The following is a 19,266-nucleotide window of genomic DNA, read 5'->3' on the forward strand; positions in this document are numbered from 1 at the left end:
CAAATATTTGTTGGCATGTAACTTAGTAGGAAAATGTACTGTGAGCCTATATAGGTCTCAGAGAGTTTCATATTTTCCAAGAGGAAGCATTATTCTATTACAGAAGGAATGACTGTTTTTCAGTGGGTTCAGCTGTAAAGTTCATGCATTATTTTTGTTTGATCTTTGTATATTAACTCTCAAATGAATGTCTTGAAACTGAAACATTTTAGAATTTGCTTAAAGTGACGAGCGTGTGTGCTGGGGCTGGCACTGGAGTCCTGGTCTCTTGATTCCAGAGCATGTGTTCCTTCCTGTTTTTGTCCAGTCCATTTATGGGAAAGTATTTAAAAGTAGAAACTTGAGGAGAAGCAATTCAGTGGTTAAAAGAAAGTAGATGGATTTATAGTTAAGATACTTGTGTTTAAAATAAAAAAAAGAAAGAAAGAAAAAAATAGATACTTGTGTATTTATACTCAGGGTTGGGGGATACGTATCTTGCATTATCCTGAGAGTTTTTGTAAACATGGGAATTGATGGAAATTTTGAAAACTTTTTAATTGATTTTTTTAATGCTGCCCTTTTTTAAAAATTTGGATTTAAAGATATTAAGTACCAGGATAGGTAGAACTTTTTAGTCATTAATTTAAGGTGCTGGAAAATGAAGAGAAAATACATATAACCGGGGTAAAATGTGTGAGCAGATGCATTTATTTTCTGATTCTGGCCAACTTTCTAGTAAGAACATTTGTCTCAGATTTCTGTTAGCAAAGCAGAAAAGGAAACATCATTTTAGATTATTCAGAATTGTCTCTATATTAAGAACAGATCAGTTAAAACAGCTGCTATTCCTGAGATTCCATCTTTTATGATCTGTATGAAAAGGGACCGTAAGTGTAAACAGCATCCTTAATTCTGAGAATAAATATAATAGTGTTTTCTAGAACTCTGCCTTACGTTATTTATCCTAAATTAAATCTTCCAGTTTTTAAAAATAGCTTGAGGAAGTACCTATAGGAAGGACCAAAATTTCATCTTTTAAAACACCAACACTTAGAAACATGGTTTATCTAAGTACTAGAATTCGTCACAAGAGAGCATGAATCCAGTGGTTTTTGGCCAGAGGAGTTTTTGAGTTGTCAAATACCCACACCAAAGACATGGCGGAAAAAAACTAGTTATCCATCCGTAAAAAGAAAATTACTTATTTTAAGCAAAGTGACTTCCTGGAAATGCTCCAAAGAGGCTGTGAAAACCAAAAATAATCCCCTTATGTGACCAAATGAATGAGCTGGTTGGTTCTGTGGGACGAGCAGTGGATTCCAAACACCAAGTCCAATCCCATCCTTTCTGGAAGTGATGAGCTAGTAGGCCCAGTTCTTCAGTAAGCCCACTCCTGAGGCAGGAGACGCACGTCCGAAGGCTGCTCTGAGAAGGGTGCGTCCGCCTTTCTCTCATTCTTGTCATCAGCCTCCATTTAAGGATACGAAGTCGGAGATTCAGCTCTTCTTTCTGTAGTGCTGAGCTGTTTGAGTAGATTGCGTTTGGGTGTATTCAGATGTGGATGCAGAGGAGAAGACTCAGGAGGGAGGTCCCCTCACTGTAGAGCCTTGTTTGCACTCCACAACCTGTCGGGTACTTGATAGATTCTTTCCATGGGAATAAATTCATTCCCTCCTTCTTATTTAACCTTGCCTGAAATGTCAAGGTAAAAGTAAGACACAGAGGAGGAACTGGAGAAGAAAGTTCCATCATCACTATTTCCCGTGACAGTCACAGTAACTGAGGAACCTATGACAGTCAGCGTAATAAGGCTGACGTCGGTGCCGTCCCTGTTCCAGACACTGCCTTTCCATTTACGGAATCAACTCTCCGTAACTCTGACATGGGTACTAGTCCTGGAGGGACGGAGGCCCAGGGAGGCCAGAGCTGGGACGGGGGAGCGCTGGCCTGTCACCCAGCCCTGTGGCTCTCAGCTCTGTACCCTGCTTTGCTGTCCACCTAGCTGGCAGAGCTGTGCTGGGCTCAGGTAACACTCCTGCAGCCACCTGATGACTTTCCACTCCATGCAGTCCTGCTGGTGACATCCGACCAAACAATCCAAGAGCTGGCCGTCCATTGGCTACAAAGGCTTCCGGAACGTGCCTCGTTGGTAGCGACCATGTCACCAAGGTCTTTTGTGCCATGTGCCATCCCTTAGAGGGAGGATGAATTCAGGTACATTTTCCAGGAATGGAGTAGTCTCTTTGAAGGTGTTAGTGTAGAAATGGTGTTCCATTTCTAAATTAAGGATTTTGAAAATTAGTTCTCTTTGTTGGGCTGGTGTGGGAGTGTGCATATCCTGTGTGTAACACTGCGCATGTTTCTAATCCCTCACCTGCAATTCCAGAATCCTAAAATCTGGAAAGCCCAAAACTCCTGTGATGGCAGAATGACTAGAACAGGTTTGAGGGTGTTTTGAGTTTGTCATGCTTGGTATGAGTGCTCCTTCCTTTTGCTGCAGAAATAATAGTGTGTGACCCCAGACCTGCTTGGGTGCTAGTGTAACGTACAGTGTCTGTGCCACGTCACCTTCCTGAAATCCACACTGAGGAATTCTGGGACACACTTGGCCCAGGAGTTTCCGGGAAGGGCCTGTGGGCCTGTGCCAGGAGTTTAGGACAAATGATTTCACCAGAGACAGCGTTGTACATGAGGGCACCCCCGTCCTTGAGTCTTGATTAAGGGGACCCGTATGATGAGTTTAGTTGCTGTGAATATTGGTCATCATTTTAAGCTAAAATGGTAGGCAGTCATCTAGAGGAAGGTTGGATTTGGCTCCTAATAGGACTTAAATCCCAGTTCTGCCACTTAACACATTATCTGTGTGACCTTGGATAAACTCAACAACCTCAAAACTTAGCCCCTCCATTTATGAAAAGAGGATAATACTCAACTAACTACCTATTAGGATTGTTTCAAAGGTTAAGTGCCATAGTCTAAAATATCCACCATAGTCCTTGGACACTGGTCAGTATTTAAGGAAAACATTTTCTTCCCCACTTCTTCCCCCTGCCCCTAACTTTTAGTGTAAAATGACGTTTTCTAATATACAATTATTGTTTGATTAATAAAGTAGGTCAGAGCTCAGCACTAACTGATTTCATAAGTTTCTGAGACTTTGCTTTTAGCCTTTTAGTCTGAAATGATTACAGATTCACAGAAAGTTGCAAAGAAATGTCCCTGGAGGTCCCCTGCTCCCTTTCCAGCCTCCCCGTATTAACAGCTTGTGTAACTTGGTACCATGGCAAGGTCAGGAGCTGGCCCTGACACATCCCTGGGAGGATAAAGCAAGATTCCCCTAAAAAGGGTTTAGTAGGTTTCTAATAAACATTTCAGTAAGTCGTGTTTTGTTTGGCTTGTTTCTGGTTTGATTGAATTATAGTCAGAACGTGGCCTCCTGATGGTAGAATTGGGGATTTCATTTTGTCCTTTACATATGCCAATTTTTCTAAAAATTCTGACAGTGTTTGGATGCCATATATATATATATATATATATATATATATATATATATATATACACACACACACACACACACACACATAACATATATATGTATGTATATATTAGAAAGTCAAAACTACCTCTCTAACTGTAATTGTGGTCAGGTATGTTGACTTATTAAATCTTTCCTATACTTAATATTTCTACTAATGCTTTGTCTGTTACCTGCATAGTTTTGAGAGGTCTGTTTAGTTTTTTTTTGATTTGTCTTTAATTTATTGATTCAACAAATATTTGTTTTCATATGCCAGGCATTTTGTAGCTGTTGGGAATACAAATTGAACAAATCTGACAAAGTTTTTGCACTGTGAACTTAATGAAAAAGGAATAAAAACCAATAAATAAAATGATTGCACAGCCTGAGAAACAAAACAGTAAGCTGTGTAGCCGGGGAGGGGTGGGGTAGGTGCAGCGTTACATAAGACACTCAAGACTGCCTTCGGAAGGTGTGATTGAGCAGGGACCCCCCCAGGAGAGACCATGGGGACAGCTGTGCACACCCCTGCAGTGGGAAGGAGGCCACAGAGCACCGAGAAGGCAGTGCAGCTGGGGTGGGGTCCCGCGGACTGGGGTCACGGACTTGGAGTTTATTCTGGTCGTACTGGGGCTGCACTGCTGTCTGTAAGTCGGGCAGTGACAGATGTGCCATGTGTTTTAGAAAGGTTCCTTTGGCTGCTATTTGGAGAATGGACTGTAGTTGGACGAGAGGAAACAGGCTGTGGCCTCGTGGAAGCCAGAAATGACACACGGGGCTTAGTGTGAAGATGGCGAGGGCTGTGGAGAGTGCTTGCTGGTGCGTTAGGAGTTTCTGCCTCAACAATGAGGCATTTTGTTCCTCTGTCTCTGATAGTCTGTGTTTTTTGGCTATATTTTAGTGTGCACACAGGTTTGTGACTGTTCCTTATTGGAGTGCATTGTCTTTTCTCCAGTATTCCTCTTTTGCTATTTACCGTGATTTTGCTCTGAAAAGACTACTGCTTATCTTTTCTTTTGTGGAAATTAATTTCACTCGTCGAAGGGTAAACATTAAAGGAGATAGTTCTCGTCAGTGAACATCAGATAGGAGACTCCAGAATTTAATCTCTATATACACATTCTCTTTTCATTTCTCCATCATATCTATCAAATATAAGTATTAAAATATAAATATTTTATTTGTTGTACTTCATTATTGATATTTTTTCCCAAAGCCCTTCTCTCCCCCACGCTTGGTGTAGAACCTGATTGATTCTGTCGTTCTTTTGCACTTCACTAAGCATTTGATTCGTTCTCTAATTTCTAACGTTTGAGTCTCTCTTTTCCTTTAAACATCTACCTAAGATTCCATTACTCTTATTTATGGCTTCCTCCTCACTTCAATTAGAACTTTGATGTATAATCTTCTAATAGGTTTTGTTCAATAATCTGTTCTCTTTCCACTTTTAATTTAACTCATTGTTACAGTGACATATAGTTGAAATGGATCGATCACATTTAAAAGGAAATTAAGGAAACTTTCTAACAGTGGATTGCAGTATTGGGTTATTTCTTCGGAAAGTACAGAATGAGCTCCCGGACCTTTGCAGGCCTCTGTTACAGCACTATGTGGCAGCACTGTGTTACGAATGAATTCCAGGGTATGTTCCCCACTGTTGGCAAAGACTTCTCTTGAAATTAGCTACCATTTGTCCTTAAAAAGGGAGATTGAAAGGGATCATTTAAAAGTTTTTTTTTGATAACCCATGCAGACTTTCAGAGCTGATAATTTGGAGGAAAAAACCTTTGTTATCCTAATGTTGGTTTCTCTTTCCTAAGTTAGGTGTGTGTGTGTGTGTGTGTGTGTGTGTGTGTGTATTCTTCCATTTTTATTCACATGTTCGTCTCTAAACTGAGTAACAAAGCCAAAACTGGCGTGCCACCCTCCATTGCCACCTGCTGCGCCAGTCCGTGGGCTGAGGCTCTGAGTGGGACCGGCAGCCATCAGTGCTCTGTCGTTTCGTCACGTCGTCTTCCTCATTTTCCCTTTGCAGTTAATGGAGAGTCGCTCTCATCGGCCCCTGAAGATGCCGCGGGGGCTGCAGTGGCCTCTGAAGATACCGCCTTGTCTCCAGGTCGCACTAGTGCCACCAGTGAGGACCCGCCCGTTCCAGAAGTGCCGGCTGCCTCAGGACACGACGGTGGCGTCCTTCCTGACAGTGCAGCACTGGAGTCTGAAGCCGGCCGAGCCCTGGACCCGGGCGCCTCCTCCTCCTCCTCCTCCTCCGCCCCCGGGACCGGCTCTGCCCTCGAGGCCGCCAAATCCAGGCAGCCCGCTGGGTGTGAGGAGCCCACCCGGCCGTCCTCAGGGACCCCCGGCCCCGACACTTTGCCTTCGGGGTACGTCCGTTTCCTTGTCAGAAGTTTGACTCACATTTAAGTAGCAGCTTTTTCCTAAGTATGACTGTTGAATGTGTGTACAATGTTTCCTTTGTTCAGTAATTTGAAATCTGACTTGCAATCTGATTCATACTATTTGTTTGCTACAAACCAAGTACAGTTTGCTACAAACTTAATAATAACCATTGCTCACCTAGTCAAAGTACATGCAGAAGGAAGGGAAAAGGAAAAAAACTGATGTGAATTGCGGGACCCTCTTGATTGGATTCTTGGGTCATTGTTACTGTTAGGTAAGAGCGAGCAGGACACAGCCATGGTCCCCTCCGTTCTCTAGCTTCCTGTGTGGTCTGCTCCCCGCACCCCACACCTGACAACCAGCAGCCGTCCTTTTTCTCCCTTAATGCTGTGTGCCGTGCCGGGGCCTCCTACCCCTACCGATGGGTGGTGACAAACCCGGGTTTTCATTGCCGCGTACTCATAGCTTCCCTTGCGGGCTGTCCTCAGCGTGTTCTGGCTGGCCCTCCTGTGCTTCTTGCTCGCCTGTTCTTTTACTCTTTGCTTGGCTCTGACGACACAGACATTAATCATGATTCATTGTCTCTGCTCTCAAGAGGCTCATTCAGTGGCTCAGCCTTGCAAACGCACATGCACGGTAGAGGTTGCAAACGCTGGAATGGAGGTGAGGACACAGCATTTCCCTGCGTTTCCCTGCACAGCCCGCGTGTCCGCCTGTGGCTCAGCCCTCCTGCTCTCGCTGCCGCCCGTGTCACCGCAGCTCGCTCTCTGAGCTGGTTTGCTGGGGGCTCTTCTCCAGCGCTTCCTGCCCTGGCCCCCACCTCCCTGTGGTTGCAGCCGCGGTCTCCTGCATGTGTTTCCTCTGGGGGCTTGCACTGCCCCCTCACTTTAACTGTTACATCTGTACGTCCAGCCAGAGCTTTCTCTGAGCTTGTTTTCATCTGCTTCCCGGAAGTCTCCACTTGTGTTTCCTGCATGCATCTCAGTCTGACATTGTCCTCCCTTCCCCCTCAGAGATCTGTCATTGTCCCCGTCTCCTGTCTGTGGTGGCTTAGTCACCGATCTTAGTCTCTTGTGTGCCTGCTCCTGTGACACAGACACACAGGAAGCTGTTCTCACCGTCAGGAACCTCAGGAGAAGTTTGTTCTCCTGCACTGCGTTCCTGTAAACCAGAACTCAACAGCATCTAGTGCACCTGATGATTTGTTGTTGAGTTGTGTGAGTTCCATATGTATATTGGATATCGGCCCCTTATCAGAGGCATTGTTTGCAAGTATCTCCTCCTATTCAGTTGGTTGCCTCTTTGATTTGTTGATGGTTTCTTTTGCTGTGCAGAAGCTTTTTAGTATGATATGATCCCATCCCTTTAGTTTAGCTTTGACTTCCCTTGCCTTTGAGATCAAATTCATAAAATCTTCTTTGAACCCAAGGTCCATAAGTTTAGTACCCATGCTTTCTATGCATTTTATTGTTTCAGGTCTTATGTTTAGGTCTTTGATCCATTTTGAGTTAATTTTGGTACATGGTGACAGCACGTGGCTTTCCAATTTTTCCAGCACCATTTATTGAAGAGGTTTTCTTTTTTCCATTGTATGTTTTTGACTCCTTTGTCGAAAATTATCTGTCCATGTTTATGTGGGTTTATTTCTGGGTTTTTAATTCTATCCATTGGTGTGTGTTTGTTTTTCTGCCAATACCATGTCACAGAAAGACAAAGGATCATATAAGAACACTATGAAGAACTATATGCTACCAAATTCAGTAACCTAGCAGAAATGGTGATATGGACAGTTCTTAGAAATAGACAAGTTCTTAGAAACCTGTAGCCTTCATAGACTGAATCACAAAGAACTGGAAAATCTAAATAGACTGATCAACAGTAAGGAAGTTGAATCTGTCGTCCAAAAGCTTCTCAAAAGCAAAAGTCCAGGACCAGATGGCTTCACCAGTGACTTCTACCAGTCATTCAGAGGCTCTAACACCTGTCCTCCTCAGACTCTTCCAAAAAATTGAAGAAGAAGCAAGACTTCCTAACTGATTTTATGAGACCAACATTACTCTGATACCAAAACCTGGTAAGGACAACACAAAAAAAGAAAATGATTGACCAATATCGCTGATGAATACAGAGGCAAAAATCCTAAACAAAATTCTAGCAAATCGAATACAGCAATGCATTAAAAAGATTATACCTCACGACCAAATGGGGTTCATCCCTGGGGCACAGGATGGTTCAACATTCGCAAATCCATCAATGTGATACATCACATAAACAAAATAAAGGACAAAAATCATATGATTCTATCAATTGATGCAGAAAAAGCATTTGACGAGATACAACATTCATTTATGATTAAAACACTTAATAAAATGGGTATAGAAGGAAAATACCTTAACATAATAAAGGCCATCTATGATAAGCCCTCAGCTAATCTCATAATTGACAGTGAAAAACTGAATCTCTTTGCTCTACATTTAAGAATAAGACAAGGCTGTCCCCTGTGACCACTGCTAGTCTACATAGTGTTGGAAGTCCTCGCCAGAGCAGTCAGGCAAGAGAAAGGAATTAAAGGCATCCAGATTGGGAAGGAAGAAGTTAAAGTATCACTTTTTGCAGATGACCTGATTCTTTATATAGAAAACCCTCAGGAGTCCACCAAAAAGCTATTAGAAGCAATAAACGAACATAGTAAAGTTGCCGGTTACAAAATCTATGTACAAAGTCCATTGCAGTTCTAAACACTATCAATGAAACCTCAGGAAAAGAAATAGAAAAAAACAATTCCTTTTGCAATTGCAATAAGAAGAATAAAATTCCTAGGAATAAACTTAACAAAGGACCTATACACTGAAAACTATATGACATTTTTAAAAGAAATTGAAAAAAATAAAGAAAAGAAATTGAAGAAGATACAAAGAAATGGAATGACATTCCGTGTTCACGGATTGGAAGAATCAACAATAGTTAAAATGGCCGTATTACCCAAAGCAATATACAGATTTAATGTAATCCCCATCAAAATCCCAATGGCATTTTTTAAAGAAATAGAACAAAAAAACAGATTTGTATGGAATAAAAAAGACCTCAAATAACCAAAGCAATCCTAAGAACAAAGAATAATGCTGGAGGTGTCATACTCCCTGACTTCAGCTTGTACTTCAGGGCAACAATAACCTATCACTAGATTCTACAACTGCCATTTTACTCCGCTGCTTTCTCACATAGCTCTTCATCTCTCTGTCCACCTAATTTTTTAAATGCATTTCAGGAAGTTGCAGATGCCAGCACATTTTTCTCCTCAATATTTCAGTTTGCATATCATTAACTAGACTTCAGTATTTCTTCGTGTTTTTTTTTTTTTTCAGTAAAGTTTACACAGAAGGAAATACACAAGTCTTCAGTGTACCATTTTTAATCAGCTTTAACAAGTGCATATGTCTGTTAACCCAAATTCTTATTAAGGTAAAGAATATTCCCATCACCCCAGAACGTTCTCTGAAACCCCATTTACAGTCAATCCCTGCACTAGTTTTAGAGAGGCAATCACAGTTCTGATTTTTTTCCCCATTAAAGATTATAGATTAGTTTTCCCTATTCTAGAACTTAACAAATGGAATCGGTACGACTTGTTTTGAGTAAGTCTCTTTGAATCAGCATGATGGAACCGGTATTGTTTCTCTTTGTAACATTTAGATCACCAGGTGACACCCTCCGTTTCTCTGCACTGGTCTGAAAAGGGGCTTTATTTTGTCCATTTCTGTATTCCTTATGCCTAAAACTGCCTGCCATTTAGCAGGTTTTCATTCAATATTTGCTAAGTTATTGACCTGGAGCTTGACTGGGTGGTTTGGAGTGAGTGAGCCGTGGGGTACAGGCCCTGGCTTGTCAGTGCCTCTGAGGAAATGGGGAACAAGGTCAGAATCCACTCAAAAATCTGCTGGCATCTATTGAATGGAACAACAAAGCGGTTATGGATTGGTGACCTCTGGCAGAGTGGTTTCTGGGAAACGGAGTGTGGTGGAGCCAGCCCGAGGGTGCGAGCGTGAGAAGACGCCCCTGAACACTGGGAAGGGGGAGAGTTTGGTGGGATTGGCAAGACCAGAGGGGCCGTTCCTTGTTTTGTAAGACGGGAGAGACTTCAAGGGGTCTGTCACCTGCAAGGGCATGAGGCAGTGGGCACAGAGCAGGGAGGTGACTGGGGTTTGGGACAGGCAGTTCTCGTCTACCCCATTGTCCCACCTTGAGACCCACAGTTAGCCAATGAGGAACTAACTTCTCTTATTTTTATTGTAAAGTCTCACAAAGTTCTCCCAAACTTCCTGTTTTTGTTTTAACAAGGTCTTGTTCAGTAATAGGCTTTGAAAACTTTTATATGTTGTCTTAGTGAGACGGGGAGGTTGTATCTAACTACTTGAAAGGAGAGTATCATGGTTGAAGGTGAAGTGTGGCCATTACAAATTAACACTTCTCTCTAGGAAATGGAGGAATTCTGCTGAGAAGTCTCCTCAGTCAGGGGGCACTCATGGGATAATGGAGTGTCAGGCCAGGGCCATCCGGCTGCTTTGATATGCCGGAGCACAGGCACAGCTGTAGAGGGCTGTCACTGAGTTCCCGGCCCAGCCAGTGTCCCCCTTCGCTCTCCTTACTGCCCCCCTCATTGGATTGGAATGTCCTTTCTATTGAGAGAGTGACTGCTGATCAATGGTAATCTCTTACTAGGTTTGTGTATCCATAATAGTCTCTATTTTGCCGCTTTCCCCACAAAGCCTGAAATATTTACTATCTGTCACTTTCCGGAAAATGTTTGCCTACCTTGATCTAGTGCATAGAAAATGATAAAGAAGATATCCAAAAGTACGTCTGAATATGCTATTCTGTGTAGCAAGCAGTTTAGTTTGAGAAAGATCAATTCTGTTTAGAGCAAAACACTGAATTCTGGAAGTAATTTTTCATTTTTGGAAGAATTAAGAACCAGTAGCCAGCATAAGTGCTTACTGAATATTTGTTGAATGTTAAATTAGAAATATTTGCAATTAGGATAAAACTGGAAAAGTGTGTCATAGCCCTTTATATGGATGAAGCACTTGGTTCTTTTCTACCCAAAACCCAGACCATTGTCAATTGGGATTTTACCCTTTCCACTCAGGAGATTGGAAGTGTCTTCTATTTAAACCCCCTCCACACCACCACCACTGAAAAAGACTACAAATACTGACATCCGTTTGTTTTCCGGTGAAGCAGCCTCGTTCTCTCACCTTTCAATTAATCCCAGAGGCGGTGAATTGCACCCATGCACACAAAGCCCCACTCAGCTTTTCGGTACCTGCTCATTAGACACCCAAGACACGCCTCTTACATGCAAGACAGACAGCCAATCGGCCTAGAAAATTCTGCGTGAAAAAAACAGACTGTTTTAGTATTCTCACAGGGATGACAGTAGATATAACAAAAGTTAAAGAAGGATGAGGTGTTATAACAGTGGAATACTTGAAGAACTATAAGCTCTTGGAAATCTAATTCAGTAAATTCAGTGGAAGACTTGGCCCAGAAAGTAGAATAAAAAGAAACTTATAAAATAACAGGAATTACATATGAATACTGGAGGACCAGTTCAGAAGATCTGATCTGAGAAGTTCTGGAAAGAGAGAAAATGGGAGGAAATCCACAACAAAATAATAAACGTGAAGGACTTCGACGTTTCTTATTGAAAGGGCTCACCAAACCCCAGGGTAATAAGGGAAAACAAATCTATATGAAGACACCCTATTGTGAAAATTTTAGTACATTGGGGCCAAAGAAAAAACTCCTAAGTATTTCCAGAGGTTAAAGAAAGGGGGAAAAGCAGGCCTGTCCTCCTCGGAATGTATTTGACTTCTCAGAATCGGCACGAGCAGCGAGGAGGCAACGGCCAGTGGCTTAAATGCTGAGGGACAGTCTCTCCAACCTCGGGTTCTGTGTGCAGCGTCACTGTTGAGTGTGTGCACAGACATCCTAGGTTTACACAAGTCTCCTGCCCGGGTCTTCTTCTTAGGAAGCTACCAGGACTCGTGTGTCTCCAAAACGAGGTCCTGGAAGTGAAAGACCTGGCCGGGCACCCAGGAAGTGGGGTCTGATGGGAGAGGCCTGGAGAGCTCCACTGCAGGCAGGGAGTACATGGAGTGAAGTTAACAATAAGTACGTGGAAATGAGGAGATGGGAGGAAAGACAACCAGAACAAGAAACCACATTGTGCTCCATGGCCTATCTGGGGGTTTCCACAGTCAGAGAACTTATTTGAGAAAGGACATGGCGCGCGTGTGTGTGTGTGTGGGGGGGGGTAGAGCAGTTGGGAGGAGGGTGAGTGTGAGAGAGGGTGTACATGTGTACGTGTACATGCGCGTGCATGCGCGTAGGAAAGAGTCTGACAGCTTCAGCTTGTGCACCTTGTTTAGGGAGGAGCTTTATGTGTGGGGTCATTGTGTAGAGAAAAAATAATTAAAGGCCTGTCTAATCGAAAAATCCAAATCATTTGAATCCCTGTGTTTAAGAGGAAGACAGATATTTTCTATTCTACTTTCAAGTTGAAAAGAAGAATGTTAAATTCTGAAATACCAGGTTTTTATGTTTTTATGTTTCTTCTAGACTATTACAGAAAGGCTGGAGAGGAAGAAACAGGGATCACAGAGGAAGGAGAAAGTGAGAGTGGGCAAAATAAAAGATCGCGAGTCTTGGAGGTAGAACAGAAGAGGAGAAAGCTGGGTGTCTGCACACTTGCAGGCTTATCAGTAACAAGTGAGGGACACATGTGTGCAGAGAAAACACAGAATCAGCACGGAGCAGTGATACCACACGCTTTTTAAGGGGATGTCTGCTAAAATCTTTTAGACGTGCATGTTTGAAATTGCAGGAAAAAAGCTTTTTACGAAGATGGCGCTGAAAGCGAAGAAGGAAGCCCCTGCCCCTCCCAGAGCCGAAGCCAAAGCAAAGGCTTTGAAGGCAAAGAAAGCAGTGCTGAAAGGGGTCCACAACCACAAAAAAGAAGATCTGCACGTCACCCACCTTCCCAAGGCCAGGACACGGCGGCTCCCAAGGCAGCCCAAATTTCCTCAGAAAAGCGCCCCCAGGAGAAACAAGCCTGACCACTGTGCCATTGCCAAGTCCCCTTGACTACCGAGTCGGCCGTGAGGAAGACAGAAGACAATGCCACACTGCTCGCTGTGGGTGTCAGGGCCAGCAAGCCCCAGAGCCCACAGGCTGGGAAGAGGCTCTGTGACATGGACGGGCCGAGCTCAGCCCCTGATTGGGCCTGAGGGAGAGAGAAGGCATGTGCACCACTGGCTCCTGACGAGGGCGCTTCGGATGTCGCCAACAAAACTGGGATCATCTAAGCTGAGTCCAGCTGGCTAATTCTGAATAAAACAGTTTTTTCACTGTGAAAAAAAGAAAAAAAATTGCAGGAAAAAATGGGTGTTACTTCATTGACATTCTGTGCCTTGGGATTGGTATTAGGCTGAAAGCTCCTCTGCCCTCGATTCCATTTCTGTGTTCTGATGACGTGGCATTCTGTACACTAGTAACTTTAGAGAACTTTAGGTATTTTTCTGTCCTCTGCCAACTGTACTTACTGAGTGTCCAGTAGTGTTAATGAAAAAGAAATAATTGATAACTTAAAAAGCACTAGTAATTGAGAAACAGCTTTATAATATATATATTACCAGTATGTATATATATGCTTTTAAAGTAAAAGTTCTCTGTAATTTTCCTGATTCTGAGAAGGAATCGTTTTTCAGATTGTCTTACATTTTTGCATCTTTATTAAAGGTGGGAGCAGAGGAAAGACCCTCACGGGAGAACCTACTACGTGGATCATAACACTCGGACGACCACGTGGGAGAGGCCACAACCGCTACCTCCAGGGTAATGTGGCAGCTTTGGGCGGCTTCAGTTGTGTTTCCTCCAACATGCGCTTTAAAAGTTTATTTAATGCAACATAAAATAATCCTTCTCTCTATTGTTTCCTTGACTTGCTTTTGTGAATGCTGGATGTTCAGTAAATAAGACTTGTTATATCTTGTACCTGTTTTACACTTAGTGTGAAGGGCTTCCTCTGGACATTGTCAAACACTAGCATGAGTTACTGAGTGGAGTTGCAGAATCTGGGTCCATTTTCGGTCCTTGTTATTTTATTTAAAGGAATGAAAAGTATTGCAACGTGTGGTTCGCCATAGATAGTGACCTAAAACTATTTTATTCCATGAGATTTAATGATAGACATTAGAGTGGTTCAAAGTTAGGACCTACAGAGATTGCCAGAAGTACAGTTACATGTTATGGTTCAAATTAGAGAAGGTTTTAAATGAATACAAGCATTTCAGTTACACACTAAACACAGTTTGTGCTGGTGGGCTGCCATTATAGGCCATTCCCAGACTGGTCGTCCTTCTCCTTCATTTTCTTAGCCTCCTAAACTCTTTACACACTGCACTGATAGCTAGTTCTGCTGTACTGTCCGTACTCTCCCCGAGCACTCTGCCTGTGCCTGCAACGCCTTACTGTGTTCGCGACTTAGGACACCTGTCCTTCCACATGGGCCCTCAGGCCCACCATACGAAACGCAATACCAGATGCTTCAAAGCCCAGAAAACTCAAGGCCCGGAATGCTGCTTTTGTGAGCTTATTGCGCAGAGAGCGATGTGTGCAGTAGTGAGCACACTTCATTTAAGGTGGACTGAGGCCTGGGAGCTGGAGTTCCGCGAGCTGGAGAAGTGGGGAAGGACGCTCTGTTGTGAGGGAGTATACAGCAAAGGCAGGACAGGATGAAGCGTGACACTTTGGGGATTAGAAGGTAGTTGTGTTGCCTCTAAAGGGGTCCCTGGAAGAGGGTAGGGCTGTTGAGGCTGCATGGTGGATGGGCTCGTTTTTAGGCCGTACCCGAGAGCTATGACAGGTGGGATGGCGTGACCCCGTCTGCAGTTCAGGTCGGCAGGAGCTCGGTTACAAAGCTCTAGGCAGAGTTAACTCCTGAGCGTGGGCAGTGGCCACGGGCAGGTTGCTGGTGTGCAGTGAGCATTCGGGAAATGCTGCCCCAACAGGGCAGGCAGGGTGACACGGGGACTTTGGGTGTGTGGCCCGTTTGGGAGACATCCTTGGCCAGTGGTAGAAGGGCACGTAGTTAGCTGAAATACATCGCAGGTTACATGTTCAGAGTTTCTCTGAAGAATATAATTTACATTCTTTTAAAGTTATTCCATCACGTCTTGCACTTGAGTTTTCAATTATGTGCTTGTAGTATTAAGTATACGCTTTCTCGTTTCTTACGTGAAGAGAGTGCTGTCTGCTTACTTGTACTGTTCACTCCCTCCCCGGCAGCTGGGAAAGAAGGGTGGATGACCGCGGGCGGGTGTACTACGTGGACCACAACACCAGGACCACCACCTGGCAGCGGCCCACCGTGGAGTCCGTGCGCAACTTCGAGCAGTGGCAGTCGCAGCGCAGCCAACTGCAGGGGGCCATGCAGCAGTTCAACCAGCGCTACCTCTACTCGGTAATGGGCCGGCCGGCCACGTGCCGCTCCTACTCTGTTACAGACCGCGCTGCACAGGATGCCTTAGCTGTCTTTCATACATGTTAGTGTTTCTCATGCACAGAAGCGCTTCAAGTTTCTTTCTTAATTCCAGTTTACAAACTCACATAACTTATATACTCAGTGTTTTGTCCTTACTGATCGTTTCATAAATGCAGTTCCTTAATAAAACACTGTGTCTCCCAATCCCAGTCCTCTATCTTTAACTTCATAACTTCGTTGGCGTTGCATAAAACCAGTTCCGTCCTGACTTGACTTAAGGCCAGTCTTGGCGTATTCTAGCTGTTCTGAGTCCCACCCACATTCTTAAAAGGAGCCCTTGGCTCTCTTTTGGCCCAGTAAAGAGATTCTGGGATTGGAGATGGTTTTGTCCAAAACATCTGATGCTACGTGAAAATTGGACCTGTTGGTGATTTATTTATTGCCATAAGCAAACATCCACAAAGAGCAGGGGGAAAACCCCCAAACCCTTGTTAAATGGATTTGGTCATAGGAAATAGGAAATACAAGTAGTAGGCATCAGGGACAGTGTTTGGAGGCAACTTAAACCCAGCACAGAGAGGCGAATAGACAGAAAGGGGGTAGGAAAGACACGGAAGAAAGCTGGAATGACCCTTCAGAGTCCGGCCTCAGGCTGGCTCTGTGGACTCCACTTTCTTCCGCGGTTATGTAGTGAGCTCTGTGACCCGCTCCCCTGGTTACCTGTAGCCAGCAGACAGGGAGTGCGCGGCCCAGCTTGCATAGCATCTCCTGCTGCCACCGATTCTGGTTCTTTGGTAACTTGTACAGAATTCTGTGGGGAGGTGCCATCGTTCAGCTGCGTGTCTGGAGTAAGCCAGAAGTTATGTACTGTGCGCACTTATTTTTGGTTGGGCTTGTGTGTGTGAAAACCTTGGGGAAATGGCAGGAGTGGGGCAGAGTGTCAGAGTGCTCTCCTGCATAGCCTAACCGGGCTGCAGCTCAGTTTCCTAAACACAGAACCAGCTCTGGAGCGAGGGTCAGCAGGGCCGTTGGACCCAGGCTCACTCGTGCAGCTGCCACCTCCTGGGCCCACCTCCCAGGCTAGGCAAGCACAGGAAAGGGACTTGGAAAGGAGATCGCTTTTTTCTAGCAAGCCCTTGCCCTGTTACTTGGGAAGGGAGGCCCTCACCAGGGACTTCTGCCCAAACCTCCTTGTGCAGAATGGTCATCCTACTGGGCCAGCTGCACGGAGGCTGGGGATGGCATCCTGCTGGGTGGACGCAGGGCTGCCCCCCGCAGCCTGGTGGCCTGGCGGTCAGGCAAGGAGGAGTGGGAAGTGTGGCGTCGTACACTCCTCAGTACGTGCCCACCAAGGTGCATCTGCATTATCATTAAGAATTGATTTCTCACGTCATGGATGTTACAGTGGCCACTCTTTTCAAATACTGGGAGAGTGCTTACATTTTCTTCAGAATCTTATTTCTGGGTTGTAATAATGTGTAGGCATATGTGTTTTTTATGTGAACATATAAAAGAATCTGATATCAAGGTGAAAGTTTATTTGTATACTGATGATGCTGGCGTTTAATATTGGCTTCATTACCAGGCATTTATTTTAAAAAGAACTATGATAATTGTTCCATTTTTAAACGAATAATATGCCTCAAGTAAGCACTGTGGGTTTCTCTGTGCTCTCCTGACACCCCGCCACATGCCTGCAGATTATTAGGGGAGGGCTACAAGTTTAAAATATTGATGTCAAATGTCTCTACATCATTGTAGAAAACTAATAATCAGGTGATCGACTCCTCTTAACTCACGGCATTTTTAGGACTTAGTGTCCTGAGATTACTATATTCACATTCTTTCATTACACGTTTTAGAAAAAGACTGTAACGTGATTCTGCTGTGTTGAGTTAATCTCTGCTTTTATATTAAGGCACTGCTCTCTCTCCCCCACCCTTTGTCCAATCAGGCCTCGATGTTAGCTGCAGAGAATGACCCGTACGGGCCTTTGCCACCAGGCTGGGGTGAGTGACCGTGGTGCTGTAAGAATATACGAAGGTGCATACGTAGTGCAAGTAGTAAATCCACGCATGCTCACTCTGTTTTTTAGAGAAAAGAGTAGATTCAACAGACAGAGTCTACTTCGTGAATCATAACACAAAAACCACTCAGTGGGAGGATCCCAGAACTCAAGGGTAAGGATGTGTGTCAAGTGCACCTGTGCGGACGTTCTCGGCACCTGGAAAAGGCTCGCTTCTGATGCCCCTTTGTCTGCCAGCTTACAGAATGAAGAGCCGCTGCCCGAAGGCTGGGAAATCAGGTACACCCGGGAGGGCGTCAGGTACTTTGTGGACCACAACACGAGGACCACGACCTTCAAGGACCCTCGCAACGGGAAGTCGTCTGTGTAAGTGAGAGCCTGACGTAGAGCGTGAGGTTTGGCCGCGAATGTAGCCGCAGCCTGCACTTGGGGATCAAGAGAAGCCACCAGCGCAGCCCGCAGTACCCTGTCTTTGCTCCGCCTGTTAGGGCGCAGAGCTGGCCGTCACTCCTTAACAACAACCATCGCCAGCGCTTACAGCCTCACTCCGGTGTGCGGAGGCTTGTTGTCTCTTCCAGCAGCTCCTGGAGGAGGATATTATTAGTTTCCCTTTTCTAAGTGCAGAAATAGCCTAGGGAGCGTGACTAAGTGCAGAAGCAGACAGCGAGACGTGGAGCCGCTGGCACACTGGGCAGGCTGTCGCCGCCTGTGCCCGACGGGCCCCAGAGCTGCCGCGGGACTCTTTCCCCGAGAAGAGATCTCTGAGGCACCGGCCGCTCTGTCCTTCACCCGCACGCCTCCCCGTCATGGCAGGGATGCAGTGGTAAAGGGCCTTTGGCCTCTTCCTGCCGTCACCCCCCACCCCCTGCCAGCTCCCCCTGCCCGCCCAGCCCTGTAGCTGACCTGCCATTGTTCTTGTCGGGGCCTGTCCCACCCCATCGCTCCAGCAGTGATCCGCTTCCTATCCTCCATGGTCAGTTTGTTTTTCTCTACTAAATTATTCTCCTTGGATGTTATTTCTCCTAGACCAGGGGTGTCCAAACTTTTTTCAACGTTTTTCACCAAGGGCCATATGCGGTAAAATACACAAACAGCTGGGCCACTCACTTGAGGTGAAGCACGTATTGCCTCACCTGGTTTATTTAAGTAAACTAAATACATTTTTGGAATTTGCTGCGGGCCAATAAAACATGGCTCGCGGGCCGCAGTTCGGACACCCCTGTCCTAGAGTAAAAATAAAACCATCATGCTCACCTGACAAAGGCACTCAGTACAACCTGTTTTACTGCTGCCCTTCCCAGAGAGCGATCTGGGAGCTGTGCGTATGCTGCTGCTTCTGGATTCCTGCTCAGCCCGACCCCGGGACGCCCACTGCCCTGAACCTGCTGGGGGTACGGGGACCGCACGCTGCCCGTGCACGGTGGCTTAGCGACACAGTGCAGCTGCCCCCTGCCTTCCTGCCCTCACATCGGCCTCTGCTCTGCTGGGTCCTGCTTTCCCTTCAGAGTCTGTTCTCCAGGTGACTTGCCCACTGCCATGCTTCCCAAAGCATCGAGCTGCCCGTGGCACACGTTTTTATGTCTAGCTCCTGTTTGAAATCACGTGAGATTTTGCGTCATACGTTCAGGCGCCTCCTTGCTATCTCTCTTGACCCTTTGTGATAGCGCCCACAAAACCTGCTCAGCCGGGGTCTTCCCTCTCGGTGGCCGCTCTACTCCTCAGTGTGCTGGGGCCCAAAACCTGGGGCTCATGGCCTCTCCCCTTTCTCTCTGACCTCACATCGTCCATCCGGAGTTGTAG

The 19,266-nt window shown here is 45.2% G+C and overlaps 1 protein-coding gene across 4 annotated transcripts in view; it reads left to right on the forward strand.

Moving 5' to 3' along the window:
• The window catches only part of WWP1 (WW domain containing E3 ubiquitin protein ligase 1), a 76,702-nt gene that overhangs the window by 35,809 nt on the left and 21,627 nt on the right, over window positions 1-19,266 (forward strand). For all 4 annotated transcript variants that reach the window (XM_081070962.1, XM_081070959.1, XM_081070960.1 and 1 more), the window contains 6 exons: window positions 5,535-5,880; window positions 13,697-13,792; window positions 15,245-15,419; window positions 17,395-17,449; window positions 17,536-17,620; window positions 17,704-17,832. In XM_081070962.1, coding sequence (XP_080927088.1) covers window positions 5,535-5,880; window positions 13,697-13,792; window positions 15,245-15,419; window positions 17,395-17,449; window positions 17,536-17,620; window positions 17,704-17,832 — 886 coding nt within the window. The remainder of the gene's footprint in view (window positions 1-5,534; window positions 5,881-13,696; window positions 13,793-15,244; window positions 15,420-17,394; window positions 17,450-17,535; window positions 17,621-17,703; window positions 17,833-19,266) is intronic.

The sequence above is a fragment of the Rhinolophus hipposideros genome (assembly GCF_964194185.1).
Source record: "Rhinolophus hipposideros genome assembly, chromosome: 13".
Taxonomy (NCBI): Eukaryota; Metazoa; Chordata; class Mammalia; order Chiroptera; family Rhinolophidae; genus Rhinolophus; species Rhinolophus hipposideros.